This window comes from Amphiura filiformis, chromosome 16 (assembly GCF_039555335.1).
Source record: "Amphiura filiformis chromosome 16, Afil_fr2py, whole genome shotgun sequence".
Classification (NCBI taxonomy): Eukaryota; Metazoa; Echinodermata; class Ophiuroidea; order Amphilepidida; family Amphiuridae; genus Amphiura; species Amphiura filiformis.
In genome coordinates, this window is record NC_092643.1 from 19930323 (window position 1) to 19947626 (window position 17304).

The 17304-nt window shown below is 37.1% G+C and overlaps 2 protein-coding genes across 2 annotated transcripts in view; one reads left to right on the top strand and one right to left on the bottom strand.

The window, feature by feature from the left end:
* LOC140135692 (RNA-binding protein NOB1-like) overlaps window positions 1-2269 on the bottom strand; it is a 57228-nt gene extending 54959 nt beyond the window's left edge. The window contains exon 1 of the mRNA XM_072157281.1: window positions 2173-2269. Within this exon, the coding sequence (XP_072013382.1) occupies window positions 2173-2241 (69 nt within the window). The 5' untranslated portion in view covers window positions 2242-2269. The remainder of the gene's footprint in view (window positions 1-2172) is intronic.
* Window positions 2270-2520: 251 nt separating this feature from the next.
* On the top strand, window positions 2521-16796 carry LOC140135693 (charged multivesicular body protein 1a-like). The gene is made up of 6 exons (XM_072157282.1): window positions 2521-2730; window positions 10027-10046; window positions 11333-11410; window positions 12573-12719; window positions 14456-14584; window positions 15475-16796. Exons 1-6 carry the CDS (start codon window positions 2715-2717, stop codon window positions 15688-15690), a joined length of 606 nt encoding a protein of 201 aa, XP_072013383.1. The 5' UTR covers window positions 2521-2714; the 3' UTR covers window positions 15691-16796.
* The last annotated feature ends 508 nt before the right edge of the window (window positions 16797-17304 follow it).

Consider the following 17304-nt stretch of genomic DNA (forward strand, 5'->3'; position numbering starts at 1 on the left):
TTATACATTTTAACCCTCTCATGATAGGCCTAATGGCTTATAAATATAAAAGTCACGATCTACCTACCGTATGCATATTTTGAATGTTTAGACGCCAATAAAACCATTTTTACATTAACTCTCACGATTCATAATTATTAGAGCCTATAGAAAGATTCAATTATTAGAGCCTAATATACGCATACATGTATTTATCCCTGTTATAATGGTTTATTATTAAATATGTCCTGAAGAAGTCAGAGCTACTCCTGAAAGATTGACAGTTCTAAACTTGTCCGACGGCGTAACCCGGACCCGCTAAAACCCACTAATTGTTATATAATTCCCGTCGTAAAAGCCTACCCCACAACTTGAATATGTTTTAATATCATTATTGTAGGCATAATACTATTATTATGGATGTATAGGGCCTACCTGTTGGAAAAATATTAACAACAAACTTGGTGCAATATGTGGTTGTGTTTGTGGGGTGTGAAATAATAATCAAAACATTTTAAAAAAAAACGATGTATAAAAATTAATAATAATTTACAAGCACACTAAAAATACATCCATGACTGTAGGAATCCACTCGAGAGGTGACACTCTGATAGCGATGGGAGGTCGTATTGATTTTAGCATAATAAAACTGCAAACGATTGGAAGTTGTATCGATCGAATGACCGCATGCACTGTATTACGATTTACACAGTGAGTCAATTGGGGCGAACCGGTCGTGGTATGTACGTGTATTGGGGCGAACTGGTAGTGGTATGTACGTGAATTGGGGCGAACTGGTAGTGGTATGTACTGGTGTGGGGTGAAACGTCCTGATACCGTGCATGGACAGTTATTGGCAGTGTTCGAATTTAGCAATTTTTTGAGGTTGTCCGCCGGACAACCTCAAAACATTTTTGGTTGTCCGAAAATATTTTTGGTTGTCCGAAATTTTAATGAACTTTTAAAGCTTAAAGTTGCACTCCAAGTTTAAAAACATACACTGCCGCCAAATTCACATATCACACACTTTCCCCAAACTCACCTTGTTGCTAATAAAATATCAAATATATCCAAGAAAATACAGGTTGTATGTTCATCAATTATTTATTATCAATAAATCCATGTTTGTGCCGAATTTTATGCTTAAAATCCAGCAGAATTCATGAATTTTTTTCAAGAAGTCAAGATTTTAATATGTACGCAAAAATCTCCTTTGAAATATACCTCATTAATTATTCATGAGCTCATAGGGAAATCCCCCGGTGAAGAGACAATGGGTGTTTTGAAACCGATCTGATCTGAATATTTTTTATTCACAAATAATTGCCTCGTGTCTTGAAACTTAGCAACGGTCAGAGGTCAGATTTTTTGCCAGGGTTTTTGCTGACAGTCAGTTTTTCTTTAGACATGATTTTACTATTGCAAGAGCTTGACAGATTTGGGAACCATGCACATCACCAGCTAGCCCTCGACCGACCGTGTGTCAAAATGGCCAAACCAGCTGTTTACATTTACCGATATATGCACATGGCCTAGATTGTAAAATACTTGCTACAAATTTATGGGAGTTTTTTACTACATTGGTCATGATTTCTTCTGAAAATTTCAAGATAATAATGCAATGCATTTTATATTAAGCTTACTCAGTAACAGTGGTGCACATTTTTATGGTTGTAATCGAACGCAAGAGACTGAACTTCCCCCGATGCATAAACTTTTTTTTTTTTTTTTTTTTGTTCTCAATAAGTAAACAGTTATTGGCTGCGGTTGTGTTTCGCAGCTGGGTTGTGGAAACACGCTTAAATTCATGTTTATTTTATTCAAAAATAGTTTCACATTTTAAATATTACCATCGGCTAAAAGGTACACACGTACAAAGGTGAGTTTTGGCTACAAATTTATGGTTGTCCGGCGGACAACCGAATCAGTATTTTTGGTTGTCCGGCGACTTTTTTAGTTGTCCCGGGCGAACGGACAACCAAAATTTCGAACGCTGGTTATTGGCATGGGCCATGCATGCATGGCATGGTCACGGTGGTACACGCATTGCAATTTTGCATGGTGGTCGAATTCGACAGGCTGCTTGGGAATAGTATGCTCCATCACATTTGTATGGCTATCTCAAAGAATAACAGACATGTCAACAAATATTTCACAAAATGAAAGACAAAATCCATGAATTACTAGCCTTACCTGAAGCTGAATATTCTTGAAAAAGGCAATCGCATCAACAACAACGTGTTTTACTTGTGACTTCGCCATTTCCGAAGATTTCGCAAGTAGAAAACATTTAACCCGCATGGTTGATGCAATTTCGTTGTACAAAATATAACAAGGTGAAATAATACTATATTTTCATTTTTGTCTTAATACTAACCAATTCTATGAAATCTAATAAAGTAATATATTTAATATAATATGTATAAATAGTAATTAATTGATATTTATGGATTAATGTGATAATTCTATGACAGCATACCCAGCGCATTCTAACAAAATATACCTCATCAGCACTGTTAAATAATAACCTTTGACCGGTAATTGATTGATGAAAATAAATAGGAAGCGAATCAACAACAAATTCTATGATCCAATAACGTCATTTTCTGTAAATAACTGCAGCAACACATGACAGTTAATCAACACACGAAGACACTGATTCATTTAACAGAAGACAGACATTACACATATTGCACTGACGTCTAGATCAGCGACTTGAAGGTCTTCATTTCACCATGTCAAAATTGGACGGTGAGCAAGTTCAATTTTCAATTTTTTTATAGCCAATTGGCAATGTCAATGATAGCCAACTGATCTGTAAAAATATGTGTAATTTATTATTTTATGAATATGGTGAAAAATAATAATCAGCAAGCATGGTAGTTTTAACAAAATATATCAAACTACAGTAGGAATTTTCTAATTGAATGAACGCAGCTTTCAACAGCTGTACTCGATCCAACCTCGATCGTATATCGCAGCGGCATTCACGGATTTCAAACTACAAGGCCAACGCAGGATACAAAACTAACCAATCACAAGTGGGTTGGCACAGTTGGATTCACTTCCATGTGCTAACGCACAGTCACACGCGCTGGGGTACATCGCACAGTGTACGCAAAAAAACATGTCACGCTCAGGGTTCACAGTTTGCTCTCAAATAACCGGGTCCACTTTTTTATGCTGGACCCATTCAGATCCCATTTAGTTGAAATTTGCGGGTCCCAAATTGATTTTTGTGGGTCCAAATTGTACTTATGTACGAAACTTCAGAAACACCCGGAAATGTATTTTCAGTACTGGCGCAAACGATAAATATGAAAGTATGCCGAATTCGGCACCCAAAACTTACCAAAGTCAAGTCAAATTACTGGGTAAAAAGAGACTTTCCGCGATCGGCCGACTTTCACATTTAAAAAGAACTACAATTACTACCTAATAACATGCACTACTTTAATCATCTAATTATTTGGTTATTTTGTTATATTTGCTCGGTTGAAATATACAACTACCGCAAAAACGTGTTTTCGCGATGTCACCAGGAATGACCCTGTTTTGTTGACAGTATTATTGTAACATAATATTTGCACGATCCGAAAAAATATCGCAAGTCAACCTCTTCCACAGTTCCCCTCGTATCACTGATCAAATATCTGTGCATGAAATAGCGATGAGGTGTGTATCATGTTGCAGCGATATTTGTAATTGTACATGTATGTAATTTATGAATGAAAAGTTGTTTAAAAATGTGCTGTGAGCCGATTGAGAGCTGGGTTATCGCACAATGACGATCTATGATGACATTTTCTATTTCTTGGATGGGATTTTTTCCGGGTCCAAGCACAGCCTGCTGGACTCATTCAGGTTACATAATCTTACTTTTTCCGGGTCCAGTGAGTTCAAAAAGCGTCCTGGACGCGAAAACGCGATAAACTGTGAACCCTGGTCACGCTACATGTCGAGCTGTGTTCATTCAATCCAAATTTCCAAACTGAATTTTATGCAATCTGAACAAATTAGAATTATAGCCAAAATAACAATTTCTCGATCATGAGAGGATGTACCTTCTGCGTTAGCGTACTTTTCATAGAATAACACGATCGCGCAACCTGCATGACCGAACCTTGACCTTGCTAGTGCCCTAGCAACGACCGTGTGATTGGTCAATTCTCAAAAGCTGTGTTTGCGCCCGTAGTTTACGGATTTGCATAGTACGCCGAGCAAATACCTGTGCGTACTCCAAGTTGGCTCTCATGATCGAGAATTTAATATTTTGGCTATAGCCTTGCTACTTTTGCTGGCTATGATTTATAATATATGGATTTTTCCGGGGGATTTTTTTAATGGAAATATAACAAAGTCGATGGACAAAATGACCTACAATGTAGCTTGGATTTTAAAAATAGGTACTTGTCTTTTTATATTTTTGGCCGTGGAGCTCCCAAAAATCGGAGCAAAAACCAGCTGAAAAACCTGACAAGTCCCTCCAAAAAATGTTCACGAGTGAACATACGGTATTGTTATTAACTTAAGAAAGTGTGGCTTGGGTGTAAAATTTATTGTTTGCTATTTATGAGTGGTTTAACAAAGAAGTTTGGATAGAAACTGGTCATGAGAAAATCCAAGATGGCCGCCACGAACGTAAACAAAGACACTCGTCGTACGAGATCGAACTCAAGTTTGAAGTTTAAACTAACACAAAGTGGACTCAGTCCACTGAAAGATAATCCAAGCAGTACAGAATATCCAACCTTTGATGATAGACCACAAACTGATTATGATATTGCAGAACCGGGTGAAGAAGTAAATACAGAAACATGTGGGAAATGCGACATGATAATATTACATGATGTAAACTCAGACTCAGAGTCCGAGGTTGGTGGTGGTAGTAGAGTAGGGGACCCAGTAGTACAGTGTGACATATGCCAAACGTTTTACCATCAGAAGTGTGCTAAAGTAAATGATGAACTATACAGCGTCATAGTCAAGTATGGGAAACCAGGAACTGGGGATATACCGTGGCATTGTCAAGTGTGTAGAAGATATGCAACGCCCTTGTAGGCGGTTACAGGTAAAAGACGCCAAGATGCTCTAGAAGTAGAAGTCAGAAATTTGAGAGAACATATGAAAGGGATACACTTAAATCAGAATCCTGCAGGTAGTGTTAGTGAAGAGAATGTGCAGAAGGTGATGAAAGAAGTAATAGAGCAGGAAAAGAGGAAACTCTCAGTCATTATCAGCAACCTTCCAGTTGATAAAAATGAGCCTGATGAAGAACGTGAAATAGGCAATAAAGTGAGGTTACTACTGACAGAAAGACTAGAAGTTGAAGAAGAAGACATAGAAAAAACAACGAAATTGCCAAATGCTAAGGTTAACCTAGTTAGAGTTGAATTGAAAACCAAAGCTGTCAAGATGAAGGTGTTAGCAAATGCTAAGAACTTGCAAAAAGACAAAGATTTCAAAGACGTATACATCCGTCCTGACTTAACATACGAGCAGAGAAAAAAAGACTACGAACTACGTCAGACGCTGAAGGAAAGAAGAGATCGTGGAGAAAAAAACTTAAAAATCGCGTGAGGGAAGATAGTGCAACTTCAAGCACAGTCACCCCCATAGCTCGCCACACCAAGCAAGATATGAAACACAGCACTGTAAATAAAAACAGCACGCAGAGAACAGCACGGCACCACAAAGCAGAGGAAAATCACCTCAACTGTAACAATAGTAAAGATAGAGGAAACCAAGAAGTACATGTAAGAGAAAACTACCATAAGATAGAGGAAAGCTACCTCAGAGATGGTAAGCAGAGACAAATAGCACAAGGATATGTAGGGGAAAGTCACCCCAGGGCAGAGGAAAGTCACCTCAGCTGTACAGATGATAGACAGATTAATGATGGAGGGAAAAGTCTCCCCAATGTAGAGGAAAGTCACCTCAGATGTTTTGATAAAAAGAACCAAGACAAGAAGCGGAATGCAAATTTATATAGATGCGAGGGAAAGTCACCCTCCAATAAAAACTGTGGACTCAAAAAAGGAAATAAAATCTTCCCAAAGGAAGAAACAAAGCAACAGAGAAGATGAAAAATCTCGCCAAAAGAAGAGCCAGAGGGAAAGCGACCCTCTAACAAAGCAAGACAATGGAGCAAATGTAGAACCAAAAAATAGAGAAGCAACACAAAAAGACAATATAAACGGAACTGGTAAACAGTAGGCCTGGCATTTTCGGGTAATTTTGTACCCGGTACCCATGCAATTTTCAGGCGGGTAACCGGTACTGAAATTGCAAAAAAAAAAAAAAAAAAAAATTGTTTTTTTGTTTTGTTTTTTAAGTTTTATATTTTTTCGGTTTTGTAGTGTCTCTGACCTAGACCTAAATGCCAGGATCATTCATGGTTGACCTAAAAAAAAAAAAAAAAAAAAAAATTTCAAGATATTTTGTTATTTTTTATATGAAAATTGATAATTTGTATTCATGTCATAGTCTATTAATGATTTCAAAATGTATTGAATTTGAATGCATTTTGAAATCATTAATAGACTATGACATGAATACAAATGATCAATTTTCATATTAAAAATAACAAAATATCTTGAATTTTTTTTTTTTTTTTTTTTTTTTTTAGGTCAACCATGAATGATCCTAGCATTTAGGTCTAGGTCCAGGGACACTACAAAACCGAAAAAATTAAAAAAAAATTTTTTTTTTTTTTTTTTTTTTTTTCGGTACCGGGAGGATATTTCCTACCCGGGTAATGTAATCTCGGTAAACAGTCAGCTGAAGATCCGAACCAAAACAACCCTGACAAACCACAAGAGCACCCACAGCAAGAAAAACTGAAGTGCTGGTTTGTTAATGCAAGAAGTATAATAAAACAATGGGACATATTTGAGTGCAGAATACTACAAGAAGACAAACCAGATGTAATTGGTGTTGTAGAGACATGGTTAGACAAAGACATAGCTGATGCAGAAGTCCAGTTACCAGGGTACCAGCTATTTAGAGGAGACAGAGAAAAAGAAACAAAAAGAAGTGGAGGTGCAGCATTGTACCTGAAACACAGCACAGAAGCTGTCAGAAGAGAAGACTTTGAATTTAAAGAAGCAGTATGGTGTGAGATATCCAATGTGAACACAGAACAGAACCAGAAAGACAAAAGCTGGAATACTAATTGGAGTTGTATACAAGACACAAGTAGTAACAGATGAAGAACTTGACCAATTATACAGAGATCTCAAGAAAGCTGCTGGAACCAAACATGACATTGTATTGATGGGAGATTTCAACTTTAGAGAGATAGATTGGGATCTTTTACAAGCTACAACAAGCAAGGGAAATGACTTCCTAGAACTAGTACAAGACAACCTATGGACCCAGCACGTGTTGGAACCAACGAGGGAAGACTCAATACTAGACCTGGTGCTGAGTTCGGAGCCAGACATGATAGATGACTTACAAGTGCATGACAAGTTAGGCACCAGTGACCACCAGATTGTTACATGGGACATGATTTGTAGCATCAAGGCTGGAACTGTTGCCCACTCAAGAAACTACGGCAAAGGAAACTATGAAGAAATGAGAAAGAAGTTACATAACAGAAACTGGGAAGAAGAGTATAGAAATAAATGCACACAAGAAGCATGGACCTGTTTGAAAACCGAACTTGATTCCTTAGCAGAAGAGCACATACCTATGAAGACAAACCAGCAACAAACAAAGCCAAAATGGATGACAAGAGCAACCATGAAAGCAGTCAGGAGAAAGAAGAAAGCATGGCAGAAATTCAAGACAACAAAAAGTGAAACAGACAAAGAGCATTACCGAGATTGTGAGAAGGCAGCGAAGAAGAAAATATGTGAAGCAAAGTACCAGTATGAGAAAAGTATTGCCGACTAATCAAAGAAAATCCCAAGGATTTTATGCATACACCAGATCCAAAAGAAAAGTGAAAGACACTGTTGGACCACTGAAGAATAAAGACGGAGGTATAATACCACCAGGCAAAGAAACGGCCAAGAACTTAACAATTTCTTCACATCAGTATTCACAGAAGAAGGCGACGAGCCACCAGAAGCGCCAAGAATGTTCAATGGTGAAGAAAGTGAAATACTCAGAACTATGACAATTGAACCAGAACAAGTTGAAAAACATTTGCTTACCAGACAATGTTTCCCCAAGGCTGCTACGAGAACTTGCAAGTGAGCTAGCTGAACCGTTAGCAATAATCATCAACCTCTCCCTCAAAGAAGGTTACGTACCAGAAGAATGGAGAATGGCAAATGTAACACCTGTGTACAAGAAGGGCCAAGATCATCAGCTGGAAATTACAGACCGATTAGTCTCACATCAGTAGTCTGCAAAACAATGGAGAAACTAATCAAAGACCAAGTAACTACTCATCTTGACAAACATAACCTCATCAGAGACACTCAACATGGCTTTATGAAAGGCAGATCTTGTACTACAAACCTACTAATGCACTTAGAAACGGTAACAAAGCATATTGCTGAAGAGCACCCTGTTGATGTCATCTACTTAGACCTACAAAAAGCCTTTGACAAAGTACCACACAAAAGACTGTTGCAAAAACTAAAAGCTCACGGCATAGAAGGCCAAGTACTGAGATGGATACAAGCGTGGCTAGCTGATAGAAAACAGAGGGTAGTAGTTCAGGGAGCAAAATCCAAGACAAGTGACGTGTCAAGTTCAGTTGTACAGGGATCCGCCCTAGGCCCACTCTCTTTCCTCATATTCATGAATGACTTGGAGATAAATATCATCTCAGAGATCAGTAAATTTGCAGACGACACAAAGATGACAAGCAAGGTTGGCTCAGATGTAGAGATCCAGAAACTGCAAGAAGACTTAGACAAGCTCATGGACTGGTCTGACAAGTGGAAAATGAGCTTTAATGTAGACAAATGCTCAGTCATGCACATTGGACACAACAATCCACAACACCAGTACCAAATGAAGAATAAAGCGTTAGCAAGTACAACCGAAGAGAAAGACTCGCGTGCCCGGACCGACACTACACTCAAAGTAGGGAAACAGGTAGCGGAAGCAACAAAGAAGGCGAACAGAACACTAGGGATGGTAAAAAGAACATTCAAGTACAGGAGCAAGGGAATTGTTTTACAACTTTACAAGTCCCTCATCAGACCACATTTAGACTACAGTATACAAGCCTGGCGACCGTACCAACAGAAAGACATCAAGCTGCTTGAAGGTGTGCAGAGAAGAGCGACAAAGATAATACCAGAATTGAAATCCAAACCATATCCCGAAAGACTAAAGGAACTGAATCTTATGACACTAGAAGATAGGAGGAGAGCAGACTTGATCCAAACGTACAGAATATTCACAGGAATTGACAACATAAAACCGACAGACATGTTCCAACTAGCAGAATACCAAGGTACAAGAGGCCACCCAATGAAACTTCAAAAACAACACATGAGAGTAGATACAAGACGCTACTTCTACAGCCAACGAGTTATAACAGACTGGAATAGGCTACCTAATTCTACAGTGTTAGCTCCAACCATCAACGACTTCAAAAGCAAACTCCAAACCTTTTTGGGTTACTAAGGGCGAAAAGCCCACTCACCCAAGCCACATTATGACCCTCCCCTCCCCTAAAAAGGATCTCACGACCAAGTGAGAAGAGGGAGGAATGGTGTGGCACTTCATGTAAGTTCATGTAAGTTCATATTCTTTCCGCTTTGAAATGCTTGCTAAATAAACTTGACAGTTTTTTCAATTTTCATATGTATGTCCTCCAAAAAATTCCATTAATTGATTTCAACCACTATTTCTTACACTTTTTGGGTACCATAATTGTTCTAGTTTTTGGTCATTTTATGTTTTTGGTTTGATAAACATTATTTGGGTTAAGAAAGTATTAATTTATATTATTAATTACCAGTACAGGAAGCTCATGATTTTAGTGTTTTTTAATTAAACATTAAAATGTTTCTAAATAATTGATGTATACATTTTATATAATTTGTGAATATTTTTTTGTCATTTTTCCTCTTTCAGAAACTTTGTTTCAACTTAAGGTAAGTTGATCTGGAAATATAAATTTATATTTTGTACAATTTTTATTTACATGTAGGCCTATGTGGATGAAGTACATTAAGCATGAGTGCAGGCCCAAACAATGTATGTCTGTGCTCGGCTGCTCTGCTCATAATCAGGAAATTGAAAAAAAGTAGGAAAGTCACATTTTAAAGACTGTTACATCATCATATTATTTGTTATTATATCTTGATACAATCACATATAATGTTCTAGTAGTAGCACCTTAATTATGATCATTGTACATTTGTATGCCCTCTATTCTTTTACTGTCATTAATAATACATGTACCGGTATGTAGATCTTCCCTCCATTCTATTTACTTTACCCTAGTTTGTAATGGGGAATGCTATCTGTATCTTGAAATAGATGAGTTGACCTCAATGTTTATCAACAAAGGCAAGGGACTGGTATAGCGATATGCTTGAGTGAACCCCATGCAACCACTTATTGTGATGTGGCGGGAGTTTTAAAAATATGAGCCCTGAACAAAATATGATGCGCGCGCATACTGACAGGCAAAAAACAAAGGAAATTGTGATGATGCGTGTGCATACTGCAGGCATTGATGTCAGAAGTCAACTCATCTATAGAATGGTGTGTTATAATTGCAAGAGTCGAAACCATATTTAAAAAAACTAGTTTGCATCTGACATCAAAGTTACGGCGTGATTAGTTGCTGACCTGCGCAGTTGCTGACCTGCGCTGGTTGACAGGACCTCATATGCAAACTAGTCTTTTTAATTCAGTCTCGAATTGCTGCCTCACAGTTGGGCGCAGTAGCTATGCAAAGTGTGCTTATCATAGTTTGTGACTGACACACACTTTTGTGAACTTTCAGGAGCGTAAGTTGGGAATTGTTTTGTCACTTGGTTGCAGTACCGCAACAAAAACGTAATAAACTTTCCCTATTACAAATATAAGTTGTGTAAAGTACCATTCACACATGTACATGTAGTAACATTTTGATTCCAAAATCAAAGAGTCAATTAATTTTCAAAATAAAGGGTTGGAAAAATGCAATCTTGATTGATTATATTGCAATAAAACTGTTTTACAAACTCCTTCAGGAAATGTCATTAAACATTTTCAGAAAAATGTATAAAGAAGAATTACTCCATGTTTATGTGTACTGTATGTACGTCAGCTTTATTAATTATGATCAGCCCTGGTTCAAACATTTTAATTTATAGTTATCATGTAAACAAATAAATTTAAAAAAATGACTATATAAACAACCTTTATTTATGTTTGTTGTTTCTTTCAGTTTGCTAATAAGCAACTTGAGCGGCTATCAAAGAAAGCAGAAAAGGACCAGAAAGTTCAAACAGACAAAGTGAAAAAGGTATAGGCATACGGTACCAAATATTAATTATTATAATGCAATGTATAAGTGATTATTTTTTGCATACAGAATTCTGTGTGTGGCTGTATTTTCACGAAATTCATAAACAAATATTATTATTTTTCTCATATTAATAACATTATTTTTTTGCCAATGTTATTGTTATGAGAAAAAATAATATGGGGGGGCAGGGGGGCAGAGTGCCCCCTGACAAAAAAAAAATGAAAGAAAAAGTGCCCTCTGACAAAAAAAAAATGAAAGAGAAAATCAGGAGGGCAAAGGAAAAGAAAAAGGGCAAGGAGCCCCTTTCTAGCAAAATTCAAGGCCAAAATAGTGTAAAATACAAAAATTTTCCGCGCCACGCGCGCACATTGTAACAGTAAAGCCCTTTTAAGCCGGATAATGGGCTAAAATAGTGTAAAATACCATTTTTTATGCGTATACGCCACACATCATCCCAATAAGACTCTTTTCGGGAAGCTCAAGACATACAGTCTCTATGTATTGTATGATGCAACAGGAATTTTTTTCGTCTGTGCCCCCAAAATTTTATTTTGCCCCCCCTGACCAAGAAAGCTGGCTACGCCCCTGATTCGAGTATAGTCCCACCCCCCAATTTTGAAAAATGTTCACCCAAAAACGGGGTGGGACTATACTCGTGTCAGTACAGTACTACTTATTACAGTAAATTCCAGCTTCTGGGGGGGCCTGTACAAAGGTTTGATTATTGGTAACATGTCTCTCAAACACTGCAGTGGGATACAGCCACTACAGTAAGCTGCTAGCATAGATCAGGGTATAAATATCCACAATTCTTCAAAATCACAAAAAGTTTAGTGGGCTTTTCCATTTAAAAACCACACCCCTTACTGAGGAAGATTATGGAATTCCAACCATTTTCAACAGTTTAGGTAATTCCAGATCCAGCTATTTTCATGCAGAGAAAAAGTTGAAGATTTTGGAATTCCTCAAAATTTCCTCATTTGAGGTCAAATTTTAAACCGAATGTAACCCATTGTAAAATTATTCCAAAATTTAATTTATTTTGAAAAACAAAATGGAAAAAATTGCAAATTAATTGTTTTCCATTTATTGATACATAGTCAGGGTTCCTCAATATTATGTTGTAATTGTTTTATTGTTGTTATTTAATTAAACCCAGGCTATAACACAGAAGAACATTGAAGGTGCTAAGATATATGCAGAGAATGCCATCAGGAAGAAGAATGAAAGTCTCAATTATTTGAGAATGGCATCAAGAATAGATGCTGTAGTATCTAGAGTACAATCAGCTATGGCTATGAAACAGGTAATAATTTTTACATGTGTGTGGGAATTTGTAGATACTGGTAGTGGTAAATGAGGATATGAGAAGGGAAATACACAGAAATCGACCTTTTCGGTAAATCCCATAAGGCCAAATAAAAAAATAAACATGTTTCACGTCCCCTCCCGCTTCCTTTTTTGAGGTTTTCAATAAATTTTTATTTTTGAAATTCAGTTATAACTTTTCAAAAAATATGTCTAGGAAGTTGGGATGCTTTCTATAGCCTTGTTAAGATACAAGAAACATTTTAGGAAGGTTTTGTGATCATTAGAGGGCGTGTAACTCTCAGAACAACAAATAAAAAAGGGCCTCCTCCTTTTTCCAGGCATTATTGTATGTACAGATTGTACGCTAAAACTGCTCTAAGTATTTGTATTTACACCAATTTTGCGATAAAAATAGAAAATAAAAAGCCCCTCTTCCTCCTTTTTTTTCAAAACCCGGACGTGAAACATGTTTTATTTTTTACTTGGCCTAAGCCTTTGCAGGTAGACCTGTGATGTCATCACGCTGATGCGTACATCGTTACTGCGCACTTCATGGTTTTGAAATGCACAGTAATGATATGCGCTAAACGGCGTGACATCAAATGACATTTTCTCAGGTCTGCCCGCTGAGGTTTATGGGATTTACCGAAAATGTCACTTGCTGACATCCTGGTTTTGGGGGGCAGTGTTTCTAGATCTGTGCATCTTTGTGTACACCTGTATACAGGGCCCAAATGCCCAAATAGGCACTGCCCAAATGCCAGTGGAGGGTAACTTTGCAGGTTGAGTAGGTAGAATATTAAAAGTATTCGGCCCAGCTATAAGCATAATCTTTATTCATCACACAACTTTGATCAGAGAGAGAATTTATATTGCAGTTATTTTCCAACTTTTGTTCATAGAACAGATTTGGTATTCTTAGCTATATGCCAATATCCCCCCCCCCAAGATGGACATCTCATTTAATATGAAATTTTGTCAAGAAAATGGATTTATAGACAGTAGCATGTGCTATTTTATTTTATCCATATGATAAGATTGTAGTATTTTATTAGTCCCAGTTTAAGGTTATTAATTATTTTAAACTGTTGTGATTTGGTAGTTCACAGCATCTTACGAATGGTAATGAGCTTTGGCAAAAATTGCATTGCTCAATTCATAGCGGCGTGTAGAAGAATTAAAATATCACAGATATACTTTTATAGGTGCTGCGTTCTTGAGTTACGTTGTGAAGAGGGCTGAAACAACAACACTTTTGTAAAACGTACATAATAATTAACAACAATAAATTAAGCAAGTTTGCAGAGTATACGATTTGTAGAATAAACTTTTGCAAAACATCAAGGTGTTAATTTTCAATAATATATTGATCTAGATAATGAAAATCAATTTTGAGGTTGCTTCGACCAACAATACCTCGTCTACCCTTAAAAAATGATTGGATTAGGCACATCATACATTGTTGGCATACAGTTTTATTGTTAAGATTAAAATATCCCCTATTTTGCCAGGTCATCATATTGTTGAGCCTCACATTCTTAAGTTACTAGTGATTGAAATGATAAACTTCCAGTCAGGCTGGGTAAAGAATTACCTGCCCGACTGACATTGAACCACATTGCTTACTATTCTTGTGCACATCATGCATGTTTTACTTCAATAACTGAGCACATAAAATTGAAAGGTGGAAATTGGTAAATATATTTCAACTTTATCATTTTTTCCCATCAGGTGACCAAGACAATGGGTGGAGTAGTAAAAGGCCTTGATAAAGCACTCAACTCTATGGATTTACAGAAAGTCTCACAGATTATGGATAAATTTGAAACTCAATTTGAAGATTTGGATGTACATAGCAAGGTAAGATTGAATGGGTTTAAAAGAAGAAATGGAACAATTAGTCTGGAACTTTTAGGGTACAGTAATCCACTTCATTTCTGCAATCCAGTTTTTGCAAGTATACTCCTGTCATCTTTTTTAAAAATAGATGTTATATTTGCTGTGAGCCAATCTACAGGAATATTTGTGGAAAGATATGTGACCAGATTAACAACATCAATTTCCCATACACTTTGCTTACCTGCTTAAAATGAGTAGTGTCCTCAGAATACAACAGTTAGAGAATAAACGATAGGAATTTTTGTTTTTACTATCCTCTACCATGTGATAGACGACAGGCAGGTCCAATATTTTGAGTAGTGGATGCCGGCGCCCGTCGGACATCCACACGTTTTTCACCTTCATACAGTATAAAAAAGATTTAGTCCCAATATTTTATTAAGCTTACGAAAAATCACATTGCTTTCCAGTTTTGTCTAGTCTTCGTACTCCTCAAAGCTTTTGAAGTTCGAACCACCAGTCCACCACATCCCCACATAATTAGTTAGGGCTCGAGTGTGCGCTGTGTGGCCTTCTTTCAGTCCAAACTAGTACTGTGGCTTTGTGGGCGCAATAGCGGCGCCTGTGATGATGATGAGGCTTTGACATCAGCCAAAAACTTAGATTTTAGAATCTTATGACACTGGATTTTGTATTGATTTGTGTCTTTTCTTTTATTTTGAGTACTTATTACTTAGTAGTTATGATATTTTATTAAATCCCAATTTTGGCGGATATATACTGATTACCAAAAACCCTGGCGGATGACCAGATTTCATGACCTGGTCATCCGCCAGATAACCTGATTTTTTTTCGTTAATTTGTACACTGTCCATAATCCATACCAATTTTTCAATTCTTTACGTACATAGGTTCTAGAAAGCACTATGGGTCAAGCCACCACCTTGACCACGCCTACAGAGCAAGTGGACAGCTTGATACAGCAAGTGGCTGATGAGAATGGCCTGGAGGTAATCACCGATTTAGAAGCAGCACCTGTAGCCTCGGGATCACTAGCCTCGTCCTCGTCGCGGACGTTGAAAGAGGAAGACAGCTTGTCAAGAAGATTACAGGCTCTCAGAGAATAAGAACATTTTTATGTGCCAGACTTGTACAAAAACTCTGTAAGGGTCAGTGTATAATTCAATGTGTTTTGTTGTTGTGATAAACATAGCCACACCCTGGCCTCAAAATTCAGGAAGGTCACAACCTCTGGTGCCCTAACACGTGGCCTTAATTTTAAGGCAGCACTTTTCCGCTCTGGCTCAGCAAAAATGTGCTGCTCTTGAGAAGAAGGACAAAGCCCAGAGCAGAGCTAAGTTTTGATGGAAAATCACAGAGGCGGACTGACAATTGCAGTTGGGAGCTAAAGAAAGTGTTTGTTCCAACAGGATAATGCATAATATGTATACAGGGCTCCATTTCACAAAACTTTTAACCCTTCGTACGTAACTCTTAAGTAACCGTTTCCAAGTAACAAACAACCTTTTTTTAGACGTCACTTACAAGGGTCCCTATTACTTACGAAGGGTACCGAACTACCGATCGTAAGTCAATTTAGTAAAACGGAACTTACAATATGTGGTAAGTTACAATTGATTTTAAGACTTACAAAGCTTTGTAAAGTTTAGTGAAATGGCCCCTGGACTATATACTGACCCTTAAACAGCAATTCTTTTTTTAAACATTGTTTAAATTAATCATCTACTTATATAGCGATTGATGGAGAGCTGGAAAAATAAATTGTTGAAGACTCTGTTGACAACTTGACATCAAAATGATATTTTTGAAGTTCTCAAGCACATACAATTCTCAACAAATTTAAAGGATCAGAATCTGACAATCTTGATATAACCTTAACTTTCTTTTTCATTATGGTGCTAACCAAGGTGTTTTTCAGTGTCATTGGACATCAGTACTTGGTAGTGCAAGTGTTCTGTTGCTTAAACATTACAGAATGAAAGAACACTCATCTAATTTTCAAGGTTAGGCCTAATGCTGTTTTTTTGCAAAATGCTAATAAATAAGTCTGATCCTTTTAATTTTTTTGAGTAGTGTATTTGAGTAGTCCAGGGCTTAAAGGGTGAGGTCCTCTGATTTAAGATAGAAGCACCTCTAAAAAAAGCTGTAATGCATTTAGGTAACTACAAGTATTATATGATAATTATGACAATGGTTGTCACAGACAAAAAAATAACTTTGGTACTGTGAAAGCGCTCCCGGTAAGCGATCAAATTTTAAGTAGTGTTGAAGTCAAAAAATTCTTCTAATTGTTCTGAGTTTTTTGTCATGTATCAAGCATATTTTCTTTGTCGGGCTGATGTCACACAAAACAGTATACATGTGTGTAGTTCCCCTTCATCAAGGGGGTGTTCATGCTTGTGGAAAGGAGAGAATGTTCCCGGATGTCTGACCGAGTTAATACGCAGAAGTGATAAACAATCAGAATGATTGGCTTATCAACAATCATGACAAGAAGACGGTTGACCCATTAGTTATCAACTCTATGTACATGATGATCACGATCACATATCCGGAACTCTGAACAATTAGGAAATTTACTTCAGGGCCCTGAATTTGAAGTCTGCATGAACCAAAATTTTGCTTTTCATTATAATTTGTTATTTAAAATGTCACCTCTGTTCAAAATCAAAACATCTTAACTCAATTTATTTATTTTTTCTAATTTTGGTCATGTATAG